The following is a 20,542-nucleotide window of genomic DNA, read 5'->3' on the forward strand; positions in this document are numbered from 1 at the left end:
AAAGATGTGTGCAACATTCACACACAGGCAGACATCATTCTTTGTTTTTCCTTCTCTGTATGTGTTTATGATGTTATTCTTTCTTAGTAAAGTATGTTTTAAGTCCAAACTAATTGCTTATCTTTGTTGTTATAACACAAACTCGTAGCCTCGGAAAATTTTAATGGGGGAAAAATTTTAATAAAACAAGATCGTTGGTGGGAAGGTGAGAAATTCCCCTTTCGCCGTGGGAATTCGTACCCTGAATATAACCACCAACGCTATGGAATTATCCTTATAATGAAGAACATGTCTGAAAGTGAATTAACCACAAAAAGAGGGCATTTTCTCATAAAGACTGCAGTTCGAAAAAAGTCAAAACAGGGAGTAAATATGGTGAACTGTCCTGACCAAATTCGTATTCGAACATTTAGTAGCTTCGCATAAATGGTTATAAAACTATAATTACTAAATATAGTAGACTGCAGTCTTCTGGAGTCTGTTTCTCTCTACAGACAACCCATTCATTTATACAAGAAGAAAATCTAAATTCTTGCAAAATCTTAAAAATTATCCATGTTATTTTTGTAGGTTTGCATCAAAATAATTCATGGCTCTAGGCGGGGGCATGCCCCCTTGCCACAAACTGTTGTCCTTGGCGGAATTCCTAAAGTACTTGGCAATTGGGTCCATACAGGCATGGGCAACCTTTCTTTGTAAGCCCTTCACCCTTCAGTCGAAGGTCACATCAGGGGAGATATTTCTGACAACTTTCACTTTTCCCTTCATCAAGGAGCAGGAAATACTTCTTGTATTCTGTTTTGCAAAGGTCAATGGGCTTCCTTCCCCTACAAAACAGATTTATATTATACGTACATGAAGGGCTAGGGATAACCACAATATCTTGTAACCCCCTTCATATACGTACTGCATTTATATTTTTGTCACTTACCGTCACTTTTCTGATGCTTTTGGCTAATTGTAACGGTATGGAGAGTGAAGATGGGTTCAAATTGATGAACGAAAAAAGAACAATTCCAGGTCGGGTCTCGAACAGAGGAACGTTAGCAAGGAAATTAAATGTCAACCACTGAATGGCTCAGTCATCGATCGAGTCACCCCTATTTAAAATTTCCTTTGCAACTTTCAGGCTAAGTTAAGTCTGGCGGGTAGTTGTTATTATCATCATATTATCGTTATCTCATACATTTGTGACCTACCCACAGCATAAATAATCGGACTGATCAAAGGTAGCCGAAGTGGCACTAGCAACTTGCCAATTGAAAGGAAAGAAAACTCTTGTACAGTCATGGATACTTCTACGTTGTAACAATTCCATGAAAAGTTAATGGGATTGTCACAATCCAGAAGTGTCCCCGTGACTGTACCTTTATACACCGTTTGTTGTAAACTTGTTGAGTGTAAGTTGTCTACAGTTAGGAGTATTTAGTTGTTGAGCCAGTCTGTCTCGTATTGCCACACGATAAACAAACCATATTCAAATAAGAGCCGAGATAAATAGCCAACATTGTGTACATCTGTTATGCGTTTCACGTGATTCTCAACTTTTACCTGTACTGTTTTAAGGTAGCTGATTATTCTTTTAAGTGTTAAATACTTGAAAGGGGCCCCAAAACTCAAGTAGGAGATGAAGCCCAATATTAAGTTGTACGCCACTCTTCTGTCTTACAGGTTGGTTGATTTGGTGTTTTAAGTTCAGTTTATGCACAACAAGGCTAATCGGGACTGGACCTACAGTTTAAAGTAGGATCCGAATCACTATGTACCTCCACCAGCTATCGAACGGGGGACCTCTTGATTACAAGGCGATGACGCTACCACTGCGCCATCGGGGAGGACCCTTCTGTCTTACAGGGTGCCATATATGAGTTAAATGTTGCTATTTTATGGATGTTTTTGAAGTTCATTTTTCTTCCGTATTGAAGCTTTCTCAGTGAGTTTTGAGTGTTATGCTAATCTTTTAAAAATAATCTTTGCTTCATGCAAAATTCTTAGAAATGTATGTTCAGTGATATATCTGAAAAAAATATCATCGTTAAAATTATTAAGAGTATCGAGGTGCACCAACATAATTTCGCGCTCGTAGGATAACTTTCGAGGGTCAAGTCTTTCCAATGGTATCCGGTAAAAATGGCAAGGAAAAAATGGCAACGGAAAAAATGGCCAAGTAAAAATGGCAAACGGAAAAAATGGCAAAGGTAAAAATGGCAAAAGTAAAAATGGCAAAAGTAAAAATGGCAAACGGAAAAAATGGCCAAAGTGAAAATGGCAATTTTTCTTCTTTGGCAGTTGTCCTCTCTCACGAAATGCAATCTACACGTTCAATCACACTGAATATAGTCTTAATTTCTTCTTCTTCCTTTATTTTTCTCCTTCTTTGTTTAATTTTTGCCTGAAATACAACAAATGTCAAACAACGATGCATTTTTTAATGTGGCCTATTGTATTGAAAATCAACAAAATAATGTCATCATAAATAGAGCACTAGGTTTATTACTACAATGTTACGGCCAGACCCTGTGGCCGAGTGGTTATCACATCGCGCTGCGACGCCAAGGGTCCCGGGTTCGAATCCCGGTCGGGGTTGGTTGTTTGTGAATTTCCATTCATCATTTCATCACTCATCCCCATCTTCGCAAATTAGCCAAGAGGCACAAAACGCGAAGTAAAATAAACTAAATCAAATCAAATCAAAATCAAATCAACTACAATGTTACGGCTATTTGTACGCCATTGTTGTAATCGCCTGTTGCTATCTAGGGCCAGGCTACGAGTATAGTGTAACATTCTGGAGCCAAAACAATATCTTTGATCATGTTAGCAAATGACAAGTGAAACCCATATAGGCGTATCGCGGCCTGAAGCAATTGCTGAGGTGAGACACACAAGTGGGTTTCACGGCTTCATGAATGACGATACTTGAGACCCACTTTTGGGTCTCATGGCAGTCAACATGTTGTGAAGTATGGCCTTAGAAGCTCATTATTTCGGGTGTTATATGTATATTCTATTGAACTTCGTAGCGCAATATTTTTTTCTCGCATATAATGACATTTCATATGAAGGGAGGGTTAATATTTTGAATTTCTTAAACCTTCACAGCATCATATTCAGGCGAATGATTATGGTCATAGGAACACACAGGATTTTGTTTCAATAATTTTGTTTTTAGAATTCCTCGACACTTGAAATTGTTCCTCCACCTTATAACATTCTTCAGATCAGACTGTTGTAGAAAGAAGAGCTTATCTCCAGCTTTCCAAGATTTAACAATTTTCATTTTAAAAAAGTAAACAAGTTCGTCCCTCTTAGTGCGAGGGGGTTAGATAAGGGCTGACTTGAAGTCCTACTAGTAACAAACATGTGTGACTGGTCAGCAGGTGCGCGCAAAGCATAAACTTGTTTTCAGTCAAGATGAAAACCCATTCAATGCTGCACTCCCCTTAAGTTACATCAATCACACATGTTTCAAATTATTTACAAAAGTTAACTTTTATTAGTATGTAATTCTATAGCTGCAATAACTCCTACCAAAAGAAATAAAGAAATAAACGGCATTATTTTTGGAAACATCAAATAAAATGTTTCCATTCAAAGACAAATTAATGTTAAAAGACATTAAATTATATTAAATTTTAATTTCAAACTGTGAAATGCAAGGCACAAAATTTCTCAATTTTCACGTAAAACCGTAATAGGTATATTTTAATTGTTGCCATTTTTACCGTTGCCATTTTTTCCTTCGCCATTTTTACCTAAATTCCTTTCCAATAGACTTCCTTGTTGGGTGACATGTGAGCAGCGAATCGAGACCCGTCGCCGCTCTATTTCCTTCTGTAGATTTTAATTGACGTTGTGATGCCGCGTAAAAGAAAATATTCCGAATGTCCTCATACAGTTATTTCGATAAGTATTTTAATTTTTGTGCAAGTGTCTGCGTGTGTGTTGGGGTGGGGGTCTAACTATTGTGCGTCTGTTTGTTCTCTCTACTATCAACAATGGTATGTACAATATGGGATTCTCGATATATTTCTTTATTTCTCTAAGGGTTTCACAATATTTTACTTGCGCGGAATGGGGTGGACACAGAAAATTACTATATGTCACTGCATCATAATTCATCCGATTGATAACGGTAGCGATACGGGAATTTTCTTCTAATCCTGAAATGGCTAAATTATTCTCATCTGTCGAGGAAAATTATTAACTAAAATTATCTGAGATATTATTTCCTGTGAGTTAGACAGCAAACGATGCCTGTGAATGGAACCAACAACTAGCCTATATATAAATCATGCTTGATTTATTTGGTGTTTCAAGTCCACTTTATGAAGAGTAAGGCTAATCGGGACTGGACCTAGAGTTTAAAGTTGGATCCGAACCACTATGTGCGTCCACCGGGTATCGAATCCGGGACCCCTTGATTACAAAGTTACGATGCAACAACTGCACCATCGGCAAAATCCTATTAAACCATAAAATAAGTTAGACATTCTAGTTAAACTCGAGTCCCCATTTGTCTTGTATTTTTTGTTATTTTATTTTAATTTTCTTTACATTAGCCATCTGCCGTGATCTTAGCTCGCGTTAATTTGAAGAAAACACTTAAAATTTTTCAACGCCATCTTCTGGTGGGGACTTGCGGACCTCCTGGAGAGAAACTGAAGGTAAGGCGCTGTGCGCTCTCCCTAACGAGGAGTATCAGAACTACCAAGAGTGCTCAGAAAACTAGCGGTGCTCAGTCAAGCGTGGTGAAGGGTGACTGCCGTAAGCGGGATTTCTCTGGGTATAAAATTATCTTCTCTGTGATTGTACTGAGCATTACATACGAGATATAATTTTTTGTCACTTTTACCCATCCAAAACCAGAGTGCGCATTATACACGCACTATACACGCATAAATAAGGTATTTGGTGCTTTGCTTTGTGTATATCAAGTGGTAAGTTGTTGCTTACATATGCCATTTTGCAAACAGTGTACACATTATTTTATTATTTAAACTGAAGGGTTTGTGTTTATTTCACGATAAATCATTTGTTCTAAAGAATGTATACAATCTTGGCCTTTTTTTTCCTAATTATATTCATAGGAAAGAAAGTGAAATGTAAAATAAACCTACTCGGTGACTTTTTTGTGAAATAAATTAATTGTGGCTTAACTGGGGATCAAACCTGTCTTTGGGGGCCTCCCCCATGGTGCAGTGGTAGCGTCATTGCCTTGTAATCAAGGGGTCCCGGGTTCGATACCGGTGGAGGCATAAGTGGTTCGGATCCCACTTTAAACTGTAGGACCAGTCCCGATTAGCCTTACTGTGCATAAAGTGGACTTAAAACAGCAACTCAAACCAAACCTGTCTTTGGCATTCTATGTCAGTTCTCTTGGCTACAAAGCCTACCTCTGGCTCCAAACTTAGTTCTGTGTGTAAACCCACATTGTCCATTCGAAGTACAGTGGAACCTCTAGTTGCTATTTCTCGTGGGCAGCGGCGGTGCCAGGATTTATCATCTAGGGGTGCAACGTTAAAAATAAAGAAAACATGAAATATACATGCATGTTTTAGTCCCTAAATAAATATCAATCAACTTTTAGTAGGCATCTATGATAAAATGCTAATGAAACTGAAGAATACTAGCATATATAGCACTTTTAACGTCATGTAATTTTACATTCTATATCCCAGTACCCTTTTTTTTTACCTAATCGTGGATTTATTTATATATATGACGAAGTATTTTATTTACTGATAAGAAAACCTGAAGAAGCGAAGTGTAGCTTCACGAAACGTCGTTTGCAAGGATTGTTACGACTATTATACTTACGTAAGTTTTTAATACTTTTATACTGTGAATATATTTAGTGAGTAAATGCACAAATTCAGAATGTATATATAGAATATTAGCGACTTGATTCATTTTTGCCTGATTTTAGCATGACAATGACATTTGGAAATTTGAAAAGAACAGCTTATTCAAGGGAGGCCAATGACATATTTGGACAACTGGAGGAATTTTTCCATGGAGATGCAAGCAAGGCAAGCATTTTTTTCACAGAGAGGGGTCAATGTATATTTTCCCTCCCTTATAGTGTTGCTCACTCCCTCTAAAAATATCCTTCAGTTTGCAGTTACCATGTTCCTCCAATGCTCTTATAGCAATTAGCATAAGTGACCGTGACTGAAATGTACAATTTTAGATTGACATGCATGGTTTTAAGTCCACTTTTTGCACATATATAGGCTAATCGGGACGACCTACAGTCTAAAGTGGGATCCGAACAACTATGTGCCTCCACTGGGTGTTGGACCCGGGATCCCTTGATTACAAGGCACAACCAATTGAGGTACAAAATTCAGTTATGAATCAAATGTCATCATACAGGTGGCAAGTGCTGAGTGTTCAGTTTGTGTACGTTGGGTAAAAGAACAACCTGAAGTTCTGCAATTTGAAAAAGAAAACACAATAAATACGAAATCATGTATTCTGCTTCACTTTTCTGCAAATGTTCCGTTGCTTTGCTACCCCTCTTTTCAAATCCGTTCGTTTTCATAATACATAGCCTCTTCACGAATTTCTGGCTTATTCGTAACAGTCTTTGGAAATGTCTGAAATGGTACGTTTACTAGAACAAATAGACCGAATTAAAAAGGAAACTACTGTCACGATACAACTCGTGTTAAATAATTTTCCGAGAACGACCTGATGATACTTGAAAGCAACTGAAATTTTTGTTCCAATGCGACTTGAAGAAAAGAGGAACAAGTAAGCGGACAACAAAACCGTGTATGAACAGTGTAAAAGAAAACGTTGCTACGCCCTTTGAGGGTACGTACTTAAATGTTATTTACAACGGCTATAGAAATATCTTAATCCAAGGGGATAGGTTCTTTGTTCGAGAATTCCAAATAAGAAAGTATTTTATAGCCAAGAGGATATAATTAAATGCGGATCTATATTCTAGAAACTATACACAATACAGAGAAAATATATAGCGAAGCTGATTCCAAATTTACGTCTGTTATATTCTTCTTATACATATATGAATAATTCAAAGGAAATCATCTTCTTCTTTCTTCTCGTAATTTCTGCGAAAAGGCTTCTTCTTCCTTCCTATCTTTGATCTGGGAAAAGGCTTCTTCTTCTTTTCTTCTTTCTATTTTTGGAAAAGACTTCTTCTTTACTTCTTTCTATTTAGGAAAAGGCTTCTTCTTCTTTTCTTCTTTCAAATTTTGGAGAAGGCTTATTCTTCTTTTCTTTCTTCTAATTTATTTTCTTTCCTTTTAAAGCATAATCTTATTTATTACATATATGCACTCGCTTTCCCTGCTTCACAAGCTATACTTATAGAAAGATTAGGGGCGATTAAACTGACAATAGCGCCACCTCCTATGTAACGACCAAAAGAGGAATAGCCCAGGATCGCTAACAGCAAGCACTGCCTATGGCCCAGTGCATCTAATAAGAAGCGCAACCGTAAGTGCTTCGGAGCATCTAATTGAACACAGCGCCACCGAGGGACGGACAAATACAAAAGCTGGCTATATTCTCCTCGTCAGAAGATCAAAAAGGAGAGAGAGATACATTTCTGAATTCATTTGCTCACTTATTAACTTTTCTAATTGTTTCATATATGACGATATTCTTAATTATCTTAATTGGCTATATACAACATTTTATTCACTCCTTGTATAATTTTTATACTCTTCTTTTATATATTTTGCATTTACTATAATATATATATAATCGCTCTTCTCCTCTCCAAGTTTCTACAATGAGGTCTGCTCTTCTTTATATGGCGTGCTGCCATCTATAGTTGCTCTCGGGAAACATTTCTTCCTTGCATTTTTCATTGAGTCGTCGGAACTGGCAACGTGACAACGTACAACTAATAATGAGGTGTATATACGTACATTTATCGAAAACCACAAACAGACTACTTGAAACACAAGAAGAAGCAATTCTTAACAACAATTCTGACACGGGTCACTGATCCTTATGGACTGTCGACAGCCTTCAATATGACAACGTATTACATAATATGACACTGTAAGAGGTAATGTTTTCAGTAGAATATAGGTTTTGGAGAGGGGGTGCGGGAGAAAATCGAGGGGTGTGCAAGCACCCCTTCATGCCCCCCTGCTTGTGGGAAATTGTGGAGAGCCAAAAGGTTGACTTGTTAGCACAGTGGTAGAGTATTGTCACCAAATGCAAAAGAGATAGGTTCAATTTCTGGTTTAACAACAATTTTCATATAACCTTTCAGTCTTGTTTAACTGTGTGCTGGAAGCTATTTTGTATATATCGGGTTCAGTAAAATGCAATAATTCACAATTTTCTCTTCCAGATTCCTTGGATAATAAACTTGACAAATTTAACAAAATTGAAGAATTAGAAGAACCAGACAAAGATCTGAGAGGTAAAGCAAATGCATTGAGGTAAGGTAGTTCTTTCAAAGTTTTAAGGAATTGAAATATAATTTTGAAAGTGCCATTTCTGTTTTTCAGAAACACCTGAAATTTGATCCCTCTGCAGAAATATTAACGTAGTGTCTTCCCTGGTCCAATTTTAATCTGCCAGTCCTGACTGTCTGTGACAACTGTCAATATCTCAGTCTCTATAAGAACTATAAAAACTACATTTGGTGGACTAATAGACATACCAAATTATAGCTCAATGCAATAAAAACAAATTCTATCTCCCTGAGAGTGGCAACAATTTGTCAAAGATTCAATATCTCTGAAACTACCAAAGTTTAAGACCTACAAATGAAGTCATAGTAAATGCTGGTTTAATTGCAACATAATTATTTTGTTTTACACATCCATCTGTAGGAGTCAGATAATGAAAGTCTACAACAGTACATGTATGTAACCATGTTTTCAATCTGCCTGTTCTTTCTCTACTCTGCTGAACAATAACAATTAGAGCTGAACCGATACAGATGCTTGAAAATTATAATAATTAAAAGTTTTAAATGTTGATATTCATGTGTAAGTATTGCATTCCAAAACATTAATTTATCAGAGTTTGCTTCAAAATATTCAACAATTACAGCAGAATATGTAATCATGAAACACAGGTTTTTTGACACAATATTAGTGCAAAATAAGGTGGAACGATTTAAATCGCAATTTAAATCACTTTAAATAAATAATTTATAGAATAATGTGCATGAGCTAGTAGTCTTATAATTTCCTGTCCCCCACAGAATAAATTTGCATCGTTTGTGAAAATTGTAATAATTCATAGTTGTTCAAAACTACATGGGTTGGAGATTTAGATATCACAATCACTTTTGGTGAAAGTACATTAATCTCGTAATCATTTAATGGTGTTTATTAGTCTCTAAGATAGGAAAATAAAGGAAATAAAATACATGTACTGATGATGTGAAGCTCATACGAAGGGAAATGTACACACACATTTCTCTTGATTTAAAATTCAATAATTTTTGTATGCAAAAATAGCAAACATTTTGTGTAGAAAAGTACACAAAATACTGATCATGTTAAACCATAAATAGTATCATTATCATTAAACCGTAACTAAGCATGGCAGCTGATATTTTTGAAACTACCATTAAAAAATTCTCCAAAATTCAGCTACAAAGACTAAAAATATTTAAGTTAATATTTTAAGTTACACTTATAGAGCAGATCCAGAATGTTTATCATCACTGGAAGAAAAGTTACTGAAAATTATTATAGTTTCATTAACACACTCGACAAACATTTCCTTAGTAGGTACAGTAACAGAAACAGAAAAATGTTTATTTACAATTTTTTAATTGCTTTAATCAAACTGTTCAAATATTTTACAGGGCCGTTTACTAGAAAAAGCCTTTCTATAAAAAACATATATCTATATGTATGTTGCCAAAAAACATGCAAACAATTTTAAGCATGTTTTTTTAAAAATAAAAATCATGATTTTTATCCACCCTAGTGCAAAATAAATAGAAACTTCAATTTTGCATAATTTCCAGGATAATGTGAAAGTGTCATGTGATATTTTTGCAGATCTCCTTGCAAAAGACCATAATGTCAGAAAACGATCAGATGGTACTGGTAATTAAATTTCAACCGATACTTTTCCATACTGTACCACAGCTCATACCAATACGTTGTCATCGGCTCAGCCCTAGAAAGGACATCAGGTGTTTGTGTAGTGTGATATTTATTACTCCCTCTGTCCCATAATTATTGTCTGGTACACCTTTGTTTGTTGTCTCATAATAATTGCCTGATATTCAAACTGTGACATTGGTGTATACAGAAGAACAACATGAAACAAGGGAATGAGTCATACAACTTTACTACTCAAGGATCAGTACAAATTGTGCTTACCATCTGCCTCTTCGTCCGTCATTCCTGTACTACCATTTTGGCATACCGGACAATAATTATGTGACAGAGGGAGTATCTTGATCTGTCTGTCAATGTGAGTCAAATACTGACAACAACTAGTATTATGGTATCCTATCTGTAACCAATAAAAGAAGAATGTATTTTGTAGGTAAAATGCCAAGAAGATAATGAAAGATAATTTCAATGAAACACCAGTTGTATTGATTTGACTATTTAGGAAACTATAAATGTTGTATAATTAATTGACATACAAATGCTAATTGATCATCATATAAATGATCCTCATTAGCAATTTGTTAAAAATCTACAATGAATAAACTGAGGGATGTCCTGAACATTAAAGAAGAATGAATGGGAAATTTGTGTGTGAGCAAAGTTTGGCAGAAATTCACAGAATAAATTTTTCACATATCAGAGTTGCTACAATCTTTTGATTATGAAATTCCCTGACATTTCCAGGTTTTCCAGTCCAAAATTGAAATTTTTCCAGACATGTTTATCATCATGATTTTTGCTTTTGAACCTTTTTTTTTTCAATTAAAAATATAATCCATTAATTATTATGAATAATCACTTTCACAACTTTTTTTTTTAGCAAATTTCATTCTGTATACACAAGAACATGTAAAATTATAATCGCCATCAAATGTATTGGGTGCTACAATCACGTGCATCTAGCCTTCAGGCTAAGGTAACAGAGGTACATTATTTCACCATAACAGATCTCCACAATATAAAAACAACAGAAAAAGTTCATACACTTTTTCATTTTCTGGCAGGTTTATAGTGTCGTAGAAAATGCTGTATTTTTGCTTACATTTATAAGTACTCAACATCTGGAGAAATTTTTGTTGCATATAGGAATTCTATAGAAAATGCCAACAAGACTAAGATCTATAAAATAATGGAGGATAACCTCATCTTCACTAACCTTTCCGATAATTATGATCATATTTTCAATGTACTTTAGTTATCAATCAGATATCTGGACTGAGAGTTTTACTTTGATATTCTTTCTACTATCTAGTATTATAAAAGTGAAAATTTATTACAGAAATTCGAAGGAACCATAATTTTGCAAAAGACTGAGAATCATAAGAACGAAAGAAACAAGTTTCTAAACTGAATCTTTTTTGGGAGTGGAATCACAAGAGCCGAATCCAGAAGTGGAAGTGAATGGCTTGTTCATTTTGCAACTTTTTCTCTTGCAGTCTCCAAAATGCACATAAATTCCAGACGATCTGCAAAATTCCCTGACATTTCCAGACATGTAGCAACCCTGACATATGTTTAGACATGTAACAGCCAAATAAATCATAAAAAAATATAATTTTAACTTTTCATGGGATTGGTGAACGTCACTAATAATAAATCAACTCGGGACCTATGCTAATAGATGTATGTAAAAGTGTGATTGTGTTTACAGAGAAAGGCACCGTGATATCAGAGATGGGTATGACCACTTACAACGCCTAGCAGCCAAAGGACCCAACAGCACCGATTTTGTTGAACCAAAAGTTCAGGGCCTTTGGAGAATGGCGGTGGATGGTGATTTCACCCCATCGGAATTGGCATCTCTGAAGGTGAGTGTGCAATTCTTCCATGGCTAATAGTGCCTTCATGACACTGCAGTGCAGTTTACAGTTAACACAGTAATTTCTGCTGACACACAAATCCTTCCCGGTGGCATAGTAGTAACACTGTCACCTTGTAAGGAGTCTCGGGTTCAGTACCTGGTGTGGGTACATAGTGGTTCAGATTCCATTTTAAAATGTAGGTCCAGTTCCGAATAGCCTATCTGTGCCTAAAGTGGACTTAAATCAAAACTTTGCTGGTGTGACAAATACAAGCACACCACTTGATACCGTAGATGCATGTCATACATGCTTACTCTTTTTTAATGCTTATGCGGCAACAACACTGTCTACCAGGAATTTCAGTCCTTCATGGCAAATAGCTGAAGGGTTGTTTAAAGTCCAAAATAACGTTTATTCTCTTTTTTTATTTTTTGTTTGCATTGTTGACTCAAATTACATTGGAGTTACTTATTTTCATACATATGCCTCAATACATGAGAGATTGCCAAAAATTTATCAATTGCTTTCTTATAAATACATTTTTGTTTGCAATATACTTCATGTACACTACAACAATGCATTTCATGCTACCACCAAGCAGAATCAAGTAACAGTTAAGCCCCTGGTATGAATAGACTTTTTTTATCTGGCAAGAAACTTGTTACAATCACAGTTTCAGTTTGCGATCATCTGAGTGGCAAAAATGTTTTTGAGGACAAAGTCAAACTGATTATTTTTATCTATAATGTTACTTCCAACATTCTGCCTGACTGTAGATATAAGTATTCACTTTTCCACTCATTTGTATCACACCAGCAAAGTTTCTTTCTGACAAAAAAAAATATTTTGTTTAGAATTCTTACTAGATATTTGTGATGGAAAGAAGGCTTACAGTGTCACTATCATCAATACCTAGATTACAGCAAAGGGAAACCAGATATTCTTAACATGTTTTTTTTTAGAATTTGGAAGAGCAGTGGATTTTTGATGCAGTCAAAATATTGCCAAAAAAATGCAATCATTAATGACCCAAATTGCTATTACCTCTAAATGTTACTGTGTGTGTGTGTGTATGTGTGTACAATGGAATCTCGATTATATGTTTTTGGGTAACCTAGGAGAAAAACCTTAAAATCCAGGAACAAAAAATAGAAGTTCCACTTTGTTTGTGATGTTTGAATTATCTTTACACAAAGTGTGTTTAATCGGGTGCCTGCATACCCAACTGGTAAGCATGCTCTGATTCGATTCCCGATGGGAGCTTTCTTTGGAAGGTACAATTGCTTATTTTTAAACTACGTTGATTATTATCTTATCCCTTAGGTCGAACTACAGCACTACGAGCAGCGTCTGTTAAAATTACGACACCTCCAGGCAGAAGCTATGCTAAGCGATGAGCATCGGGCTAGAAGACTTGGTGGTGAGAAAATTTTAGACATTGAAACATTAGATGAAAAAATAAAGAAGACGTCGAGAAAAGTTCAAAAGATACACACCGATCTTGAGAATAGAATAATGGAAAAACATGTTGAACTATGATTTTCTATAAATATATGTTACTGCCTGTTGTCTTTCGTACTGACTGTATTCTCCACAACACTAGTTGATTTTTGGTTGTTCGACATCATAAATGTTTATGTAATTGCATTTAACTGAGCATTTGTTGTGTTGCAATAATTGTCTTTGTAAGTCTCTTTTGAATATAATTCTAATTAATAAAACATGATTTTGTGGTTCATGGGAAAGTCAATTCTTAATTCCATTTCGCTAGACATGCCAAAGAGGTATTTGTGCAAATACCTGTTTGTTTATAAATATGCACTGTAGGGATTTTGGCATGCATTTCAACAATTGCCTAACAATGCTACAATCTATACAAAACTTGTATAAAATAGTCTTAGTGAGTATTGAATTTCAAAACTATGTTTCGGGGTTCGACTGCCCCCTTCCCCAGGTTCTTTTTCCTCTGGCACAAATCATTTTATGCTGTTTAACTATATTGCAAGAACAACGGAATGTGTTTAGTCAGTTTAATAGAATCCCGGGAAAAGAGGTCTTACGGAGAATGGGGAACACCTTAAAGTGGGATTTTTAGCTGGGGATTTTAATGGAATTGTGACCTGGTTTTTAACAAGTGTTTTTTAACCAAACCTTTTAACACTCTTGACACATAATCATAATATTTGCACTACAAAATATTTGTTAATGAAGATTGCAGTGCAAACTAAAATCACAAATTTCAGTAGAACTTCTCATGGACTGGTACCAGCAGTTGAGAAACTCTTGCTCTAAATCATAAAATATGGTTACAGAAAATACAAACTTTTCAACTCAATCTATTGAAATGAAAGTCTATACCGCAAAAAACATTTTTAGAAGTCTCAAATAATCCAGGACAATCCTTATTTAAAATGTTATAATCCCAAATAAATTAAACACATGATAAAATTAGGAGAATGTAATTTTCATATTACAGTGTGACTCATGCTGTGAAAGGCATATCCTTTATGTAAGCTACAGTTATGTTCCCAGACTGACTGACTGTTAGAGTAACTAAATACCCAAATTGAAATCTGACGTATGCTATCAAAATCTTAAATATTATAGACTGCAATGGTTGTTTTTAGGTACACTTTATGCTCAGACAGGTTAATTGGGACTGGGTCTACTGTTTAAAATGGGGAATCCAAACCAAAGATTTAAGCTTTTATACTGTTTCAGCCAGATATCAAGATGGGTAAGGAATTTAGGAAAGATATCAATATTTATTCTCATTGAAATAATAGAAGGGTAAAAAACATAAAATGTATTTAAAAAAGGAAGTAATTAACAAAAATAGAGTAGGCATACTCTCACTTATCTTGGTTGGATCATTTTTTCTTTCTTCATGAAGCATCAGAAAAAGTTTTGTTGAAAACGGTCTCAACCACAGATCAAACCCAGTTATTTGGCATTCTGTGTAGATGCTTTACAACTGAGCTACCAGAACAACCTTTCCAGAGGTGCAACCACGAATTTTTGTCTGGGGGGTGCAAGTACCAGGATAAATGTACCAATAATAATAATAACATTAATGCTAATAATAATTATAAAGCTAATAATAATAGTGTTATTATTATTATTATTGATTTGCTTTATTTTACTTCGCTTCTTGTGCCACTTTGGCTATTTTACGAAGATAGGGATGAGTGATGATATGGTGAAATTGATGAATGAACACTCGCAAACATCCATGCCCAATCTGGGATTCGAACCCGGGACCAATATTATTATTATTAGCAGTAGTAGTATCAAAGACGTTATTACACTCGTAAATTATGCAAAAAGGGGTAGAAGTTGGTGCTAAAACATTTGTGTTCGAACAAGCGATTTGAATTATTTTTTCAATACGTTCAATTTCACATTAATTCTGGAAAACAAGCACACAAACTATTTTTGAAAGACAGAAAATGCTTGATAAATGCATTGATATGTTTCACATATATGTAACATGGAGCTACATATTCAAAGTTTCTTTAATACATATTATATACAACGTATATTATTTAAATACCTTACACAACTATTCATTCATCTCACAACATCCAACAGCAAAAATTACATAAATTGTCAGCCGGCCCCTGTGGTGGAGTGGTTTTGCACATCGCGCTTCGACGCCAGGGGTCCTGGGTTCGGATACTGGTCTGAGCAGGGATGTTTGTGAGTGTCCATTAATCAGTTTGATCACTCATTCCTATCTTCGCAAATTAGCCAAACGTGGTACAAGACACAAAGTAAAATAAGGCAAATCAATCAATCAATCTGTCATCATCCTTGAATATATGTACACACAACATGTGTTTTGTATTGCAAGAGGAAATAAGTTATTTCATTTTGTAAAGTACGTTAATAATGGCAAATAAAGAAAGGCAGTTGATAATTGCGCAACTGTAAATGTCGAATTTTGGCATAACAACTTGCTTTCCGAATATAAAGCACTAAATTTACATTTCAAATATTTTTGATGCTAGGCTTCTTTCCTCCACGAAGTGTAAGGCATTGTCACTCTCCGAGGGGCGATGCTGGTTTCACACATACAAATACTTCTTGTAACCTGATAACTTTTGGTGCCTCTTGCATTTGTAAACAATTTTTTTTTTAATTTTCCACAATTGTCGCGTGACTTAAAAAGTATACTCTACTGTGGTACATTCACCTAATGAAGTATATTGGAAATTTCTTCTTAATCTAAAGGAATAAGACAAAATATCCACTGTACACATTGAAGTACATAGTGAACAGGGAGATGCAATGAAGGGAAGGGAGCATTAGTGATGATATATCAAAACTGACACAGGAAAGACAGAAAATGTAATAAGGAATATAAAAACATGGAGAGCAACAGCTCTTTTAGGGCCAAGTGGGCTTTTCATAGATGACTACATTGAGTCCTGCCACTTTTTTTTTTCTAGATTGCAATGGATAGAGAGTACAGATAAGAAATTTGATTATACCCTGTCCCAGCTAACTGTGGAGCAGGGCCACACATAGTAGCAGAGGATGAGGAGGGAAATAGAGTGGTGAAAGTGCAGTGTTGCCAACCGTACGGTCCTGACTGTACATGTAAGAAAAAATCGTGGCATGTACGGATGTACGGTCCAGACCTTAGTCCGTACGCTAAATGTACAGCTTATTAAAATTTGCACTTACTGTTGTATCCCTAATATTTCCCTAAGAAATTCTTAAACCAAGCGTATGGACCTTGAGATAAAAATACGGTCGGTTTGCCATGTGTGTACGGTACTGTCGCTTTCAAAAGTTTGCAACGCTTCCAGAGCGAAGCAGGGAAATTGGGTAACTCCAGTTGCTCATTATGCAATTCAGTTTCTCTCACTGTTCATTGGTGGAGCCGTCTCGCATCACTACTTGCGCAGACTTGTTCTCGTTCGCCTGGTCTACAGATAGCTGGTACTGGGTATAGAAGAATTGATGATAACACAAGCAGAGGAAAATGATGGAAAAGGATAAACAAGAAGACACAACAACAAAATAAATCGAGAGAAATAGAAGGAATGTGTGTTTGTGAAACTCCTGTGTATACTTCATACCTGCCCACCTGGTCAACATTTTCTTATGCAGTCCCTGCCATGCCAATACAGTGTATTAATGAAAGGAAAAAGTTCATATAATGACAGTTTGGGCAGATGAAGGAAAGGCAAATAAGACATACACATGTTAAATGATTGAAGAACCAGTCAAGGCTGCCTGCGGAACCTTTTCTCAGGGGGGCAGCAGTACTTAAAGTGGTGGAAAGGTGGGTGATGCTTCCCCGCAGTTAAAATAATTAATTCTCATAAAGCATCCCCAGCACTAAAATAATTTGCATTGAGCACTTAATGTGCTGTCTTTAATGCAACTTTTGTCCCATGTTTCCATGCTACAATTTCATAATTTGAATTAATGAAGTATTTTCAGATATCTCAGGTGGGAACAAGTGTCCCCCATCCCCCCTCTGCAGGCACCCTTGACCAGAATGTATTGAACTCAAAAGTTCAAACCTCTGAATCTCAATCTTATGAAACATGTTTCAGTAGTGGTAGGGTATTCTTCAATTTTAGAGGCTCTGAAAAGTCCTGAAATGCTACAAATGTGAGAGAAACTTTGATAATTACTTTAAACCCCTTTTGCCTTGGAGATACCCAAAATTAATGGAGAGGAGACATCTGACTGGTCCAGTTGGTAGTATGCACATTTCTGAATTTTTGTAACCAATTAAAAGACTGAATGCATTATAGCTTTTGCAGATGAATGTCCATTGCTAAAGCAACAGAAATGTATAAACTTATATACCGGGTTTTCATAAATGATTGTTGGGGTTTCCTCATTGTTGTAATCGATCTGGGTGATTGACATGGTGAACACAAATGCACGATATTGTTGAGAAACTCAACAAGTTGTGTTCCTTATTTGTTTCATAGACCTCTGTTTCCGGATTCTGCCGCTAGGTGGCAGTTTTCCAAAATGGCGGATATTACTAGTGAGAAGGTGTTCTGTGTCCTTGAATATCACGCAATGAGGTCACTGTCAGACAATTCGATTGGAAGGTGGTATGCACAGTTCAAAGAAAAAGGTTGCATTTGCAAAGGCAAAAGCAGAGGTCGGCCATCAGTGTCGGAACGTGATGTGGAGCGAGTTTGTGAAACCTATCTATGGAGCCCGAAGAAATCGATTCCTGCTGGATCCAAGGAATTAAACATTCTGAAGACAACATTATGGAGTGTTCTATGAAAGCGGCTAAACATGAAACCATACCGCCTAAGTCTGCATCAAAAGCTAACATGTAGCGACCATTGTGTATGGGAAACTTTCGCCAGCGAAATGCAAAATCTCATGGCTGATAATGACAATTTCATCAAGAATTTAGTTTCCACTGACGGGGCGATATTCCACCTAAGTGGAAAAGTAAACACACAATGTGCGCATACGGGGAACGGAAAATTCTCATCAGTTTGTTGAGTTGGTTCGGGACTCACCTAAAGTGAATGTTTTTTGTGCTGTGTCACGAGAAAAGGTGTACGGTCCATTCTTCTTCATGGAGAAAACGGTTACAGGATTGACATTCCTTGATATGTTGAATGAGTGGCTATTTCCTCAAATGGAAGAAGATTCTAACACCTTCATCATGCAATTGGATGGAGCCCCACCTCACTTCCACTGTGAAGTGCGATCATTGCTCAACAAAAAATTACCACAACGTTGAATTGGGAGCGGGAGTGATGAGGATGAAAACCTTTTATCATGGCTGCCTTGTTCCCCTGACCTTTCTCCTTGTGATTTTTTTCTCTGGGGATACGTAAAAGATACCGTTTACTATCTTCCATTACCCACTACCATTGAGGAACTGAAAACATGCATAACGAATTCCATCAACAGTGTTACACGTGATATGCTATCCCAATTGTGTCAAGAAATGGACTATCGCTTAGATATCTGCAGAATATCACGAGGCGAGCACATGGAACATTTGTGGCTTTGCCATAAAAACTTGGTGAGTTTTCTAACATTTTGCAAAAAGTTGCATGCATCTATCTTTATTATGTAAAATACAGTGCTTGTTTGTAACCCCGACAATCATTTGCGAAAACCCTGTATATTGAAACCATGTTCCATCTATTTTGTATATAAGATTGTATTTGTGTAAGCTCAGCAAAGTTGCTAGTTGATTGTACAAAGACAAATCATGGAGAAGAGATTACATACATTTGTTGCTTAACAAAACTTACCTCAACTTATAAAGCCATTTAGCCATTGTGTTTAAACCTGTTTGCTAAAAACAGCTTGTCTTGTTTCTGAAGTATTTAGTCTGAATTCTTCAAATTAGACTGTGAAATCCCTAGCATTAAGATGGGATAGACTATCAATTATTTAGAGCTGATTATGCACTTGCATCAAGGTTAGTTGCATTAAATATTGTAGTCACCCTTCAGATGGGTTACCAAAGATGACAAATCTTGCATATTCAAATGTTAAATAAACATCATTTGAGCACTTGGATGATTAAGGATTTTACTTACCTGAATTCAGTCCAAGATGATTTCAAGCTTCAATGCAGCCAAACTAATGTACTTCACGTGATAGAAGGAATCCATAGCAGCAACGCATCATTCACTAACTAATGTCACAACAGCTACCACTTGTCTTACATACAGAGGATGGACAAAAATATGGAAACACCTGGTATAAAACAGGTAGCCATTTCAAACACGATTTGCATCCGATTGGTAGGTGGCACTGTGGTCACTGGCACTTCCTGCGAGGTATACACCCTGGCCAACCTGACAGATGGGCCAGTTACAGTTCAGCGACTGGTCCGTGCAGGTTATCGTGAATCATGTCTGAGCTGACAGAGTTTCAAAGAGGGCAAATTGTGGGTGCACGTATGGTGGGAGCTTCCGTGACGAAAGTAGCGGAAATGTTTGGTGTATCAAGAGGCACAGTCTCGAAGATCATGACTGCCTACGGGACTTCTGGAAAAACCGCATCAGCGAAGCACCACCGTGGATGCAAGTGTGTGTTGCGTGACAGAGACAGACGCACATTGGGTAGGATTGTGGCCAAGCAGAAGATCACCACGGCTCCAAAAGTCACTGCTGAGCTGAATACAGTGCTTACAAACCCTGTTAGCATCAAAACAGTCAGAAGAGAACTCCACAAGCAGGGTATTCATGGCAGATCTGCAATTCCCAAACCACTCGTGACTGTTGACCATGCTGCTAGATGGAGACAGTGGTGCAACGCCCATAAAAACTGGACAATGGAGCAGTGGAAGACTGTAATCTGGTCGGATGAGTCATCCTTTACATTGTTTCCAACTGCTGGCCGAGTGTACGTGTGGAGAACGCCAGCACAAGCATATTATACAGACTGTCTTTTACCGAGAGTGAAGCATGGCGGTGGTTCAGGGATGATTTGGGCAGCCATCTCCTGGTATTCTGCTGGACCCATCATCACCCTGCATGGGCATGCCACTGCCATGTAATCATTTTGAGTGACCAGCTGCATCCCATGGTGCAAACTTTGTTCCCAGATGGTGATGCCGTGTTTCAAGATGACAGAGCCCAT

The 20,542-nt window shown here is 36.6% G+C and overlaps 1 protein-coding gene across 1 annotated transcript in view; it reads left to right on the forward strand.

Moving 5' to 3' along the window:
* LOC146003297 (alpha-2-macroglobulin receptor-associated protein) overlaps window positions 1–13,679 on the forward strand; it is a 34,273-nt gene extending 20,594 nt beyond the window's left edge. Inside the window, exons 5-7 of the mRNA XM_083141537.1 lie at window positions 8,342–8,432; window positions 11,791–11,947; window positions 13,265–13,679. Coding sequence (XP_082997663.1) covers window positions 8,342–8,432; window positions 11,791–11,947; window positions 13,265–13,480 — 464 coding nt within the window. The 3' untranslated portion in view covers window positions 13,481–13,679. The remainder of the gene's footprint in view (window positions 1–8,341; window positions 8,433–11,790; window positions 11,948–13,264) is intronic.
* The last annotated feature ends 6,863 nt before the right edge of the window (window positions 13,680–20,542 follow it).

Source organism: Lepisma saccharinum, chromosome 20, assembly GCF_977018435.1.
Source record: "Lepisma saccharinum chromosome 20, izLepSacc3.1, whole genome shotgun sequence".
Lineage (NCBI taxonomy): Eukaryota > Metazoa > Arthropoda > Insecta > Zygentoma > Lepismatidae > Lepisma > Lepisma saccharinum.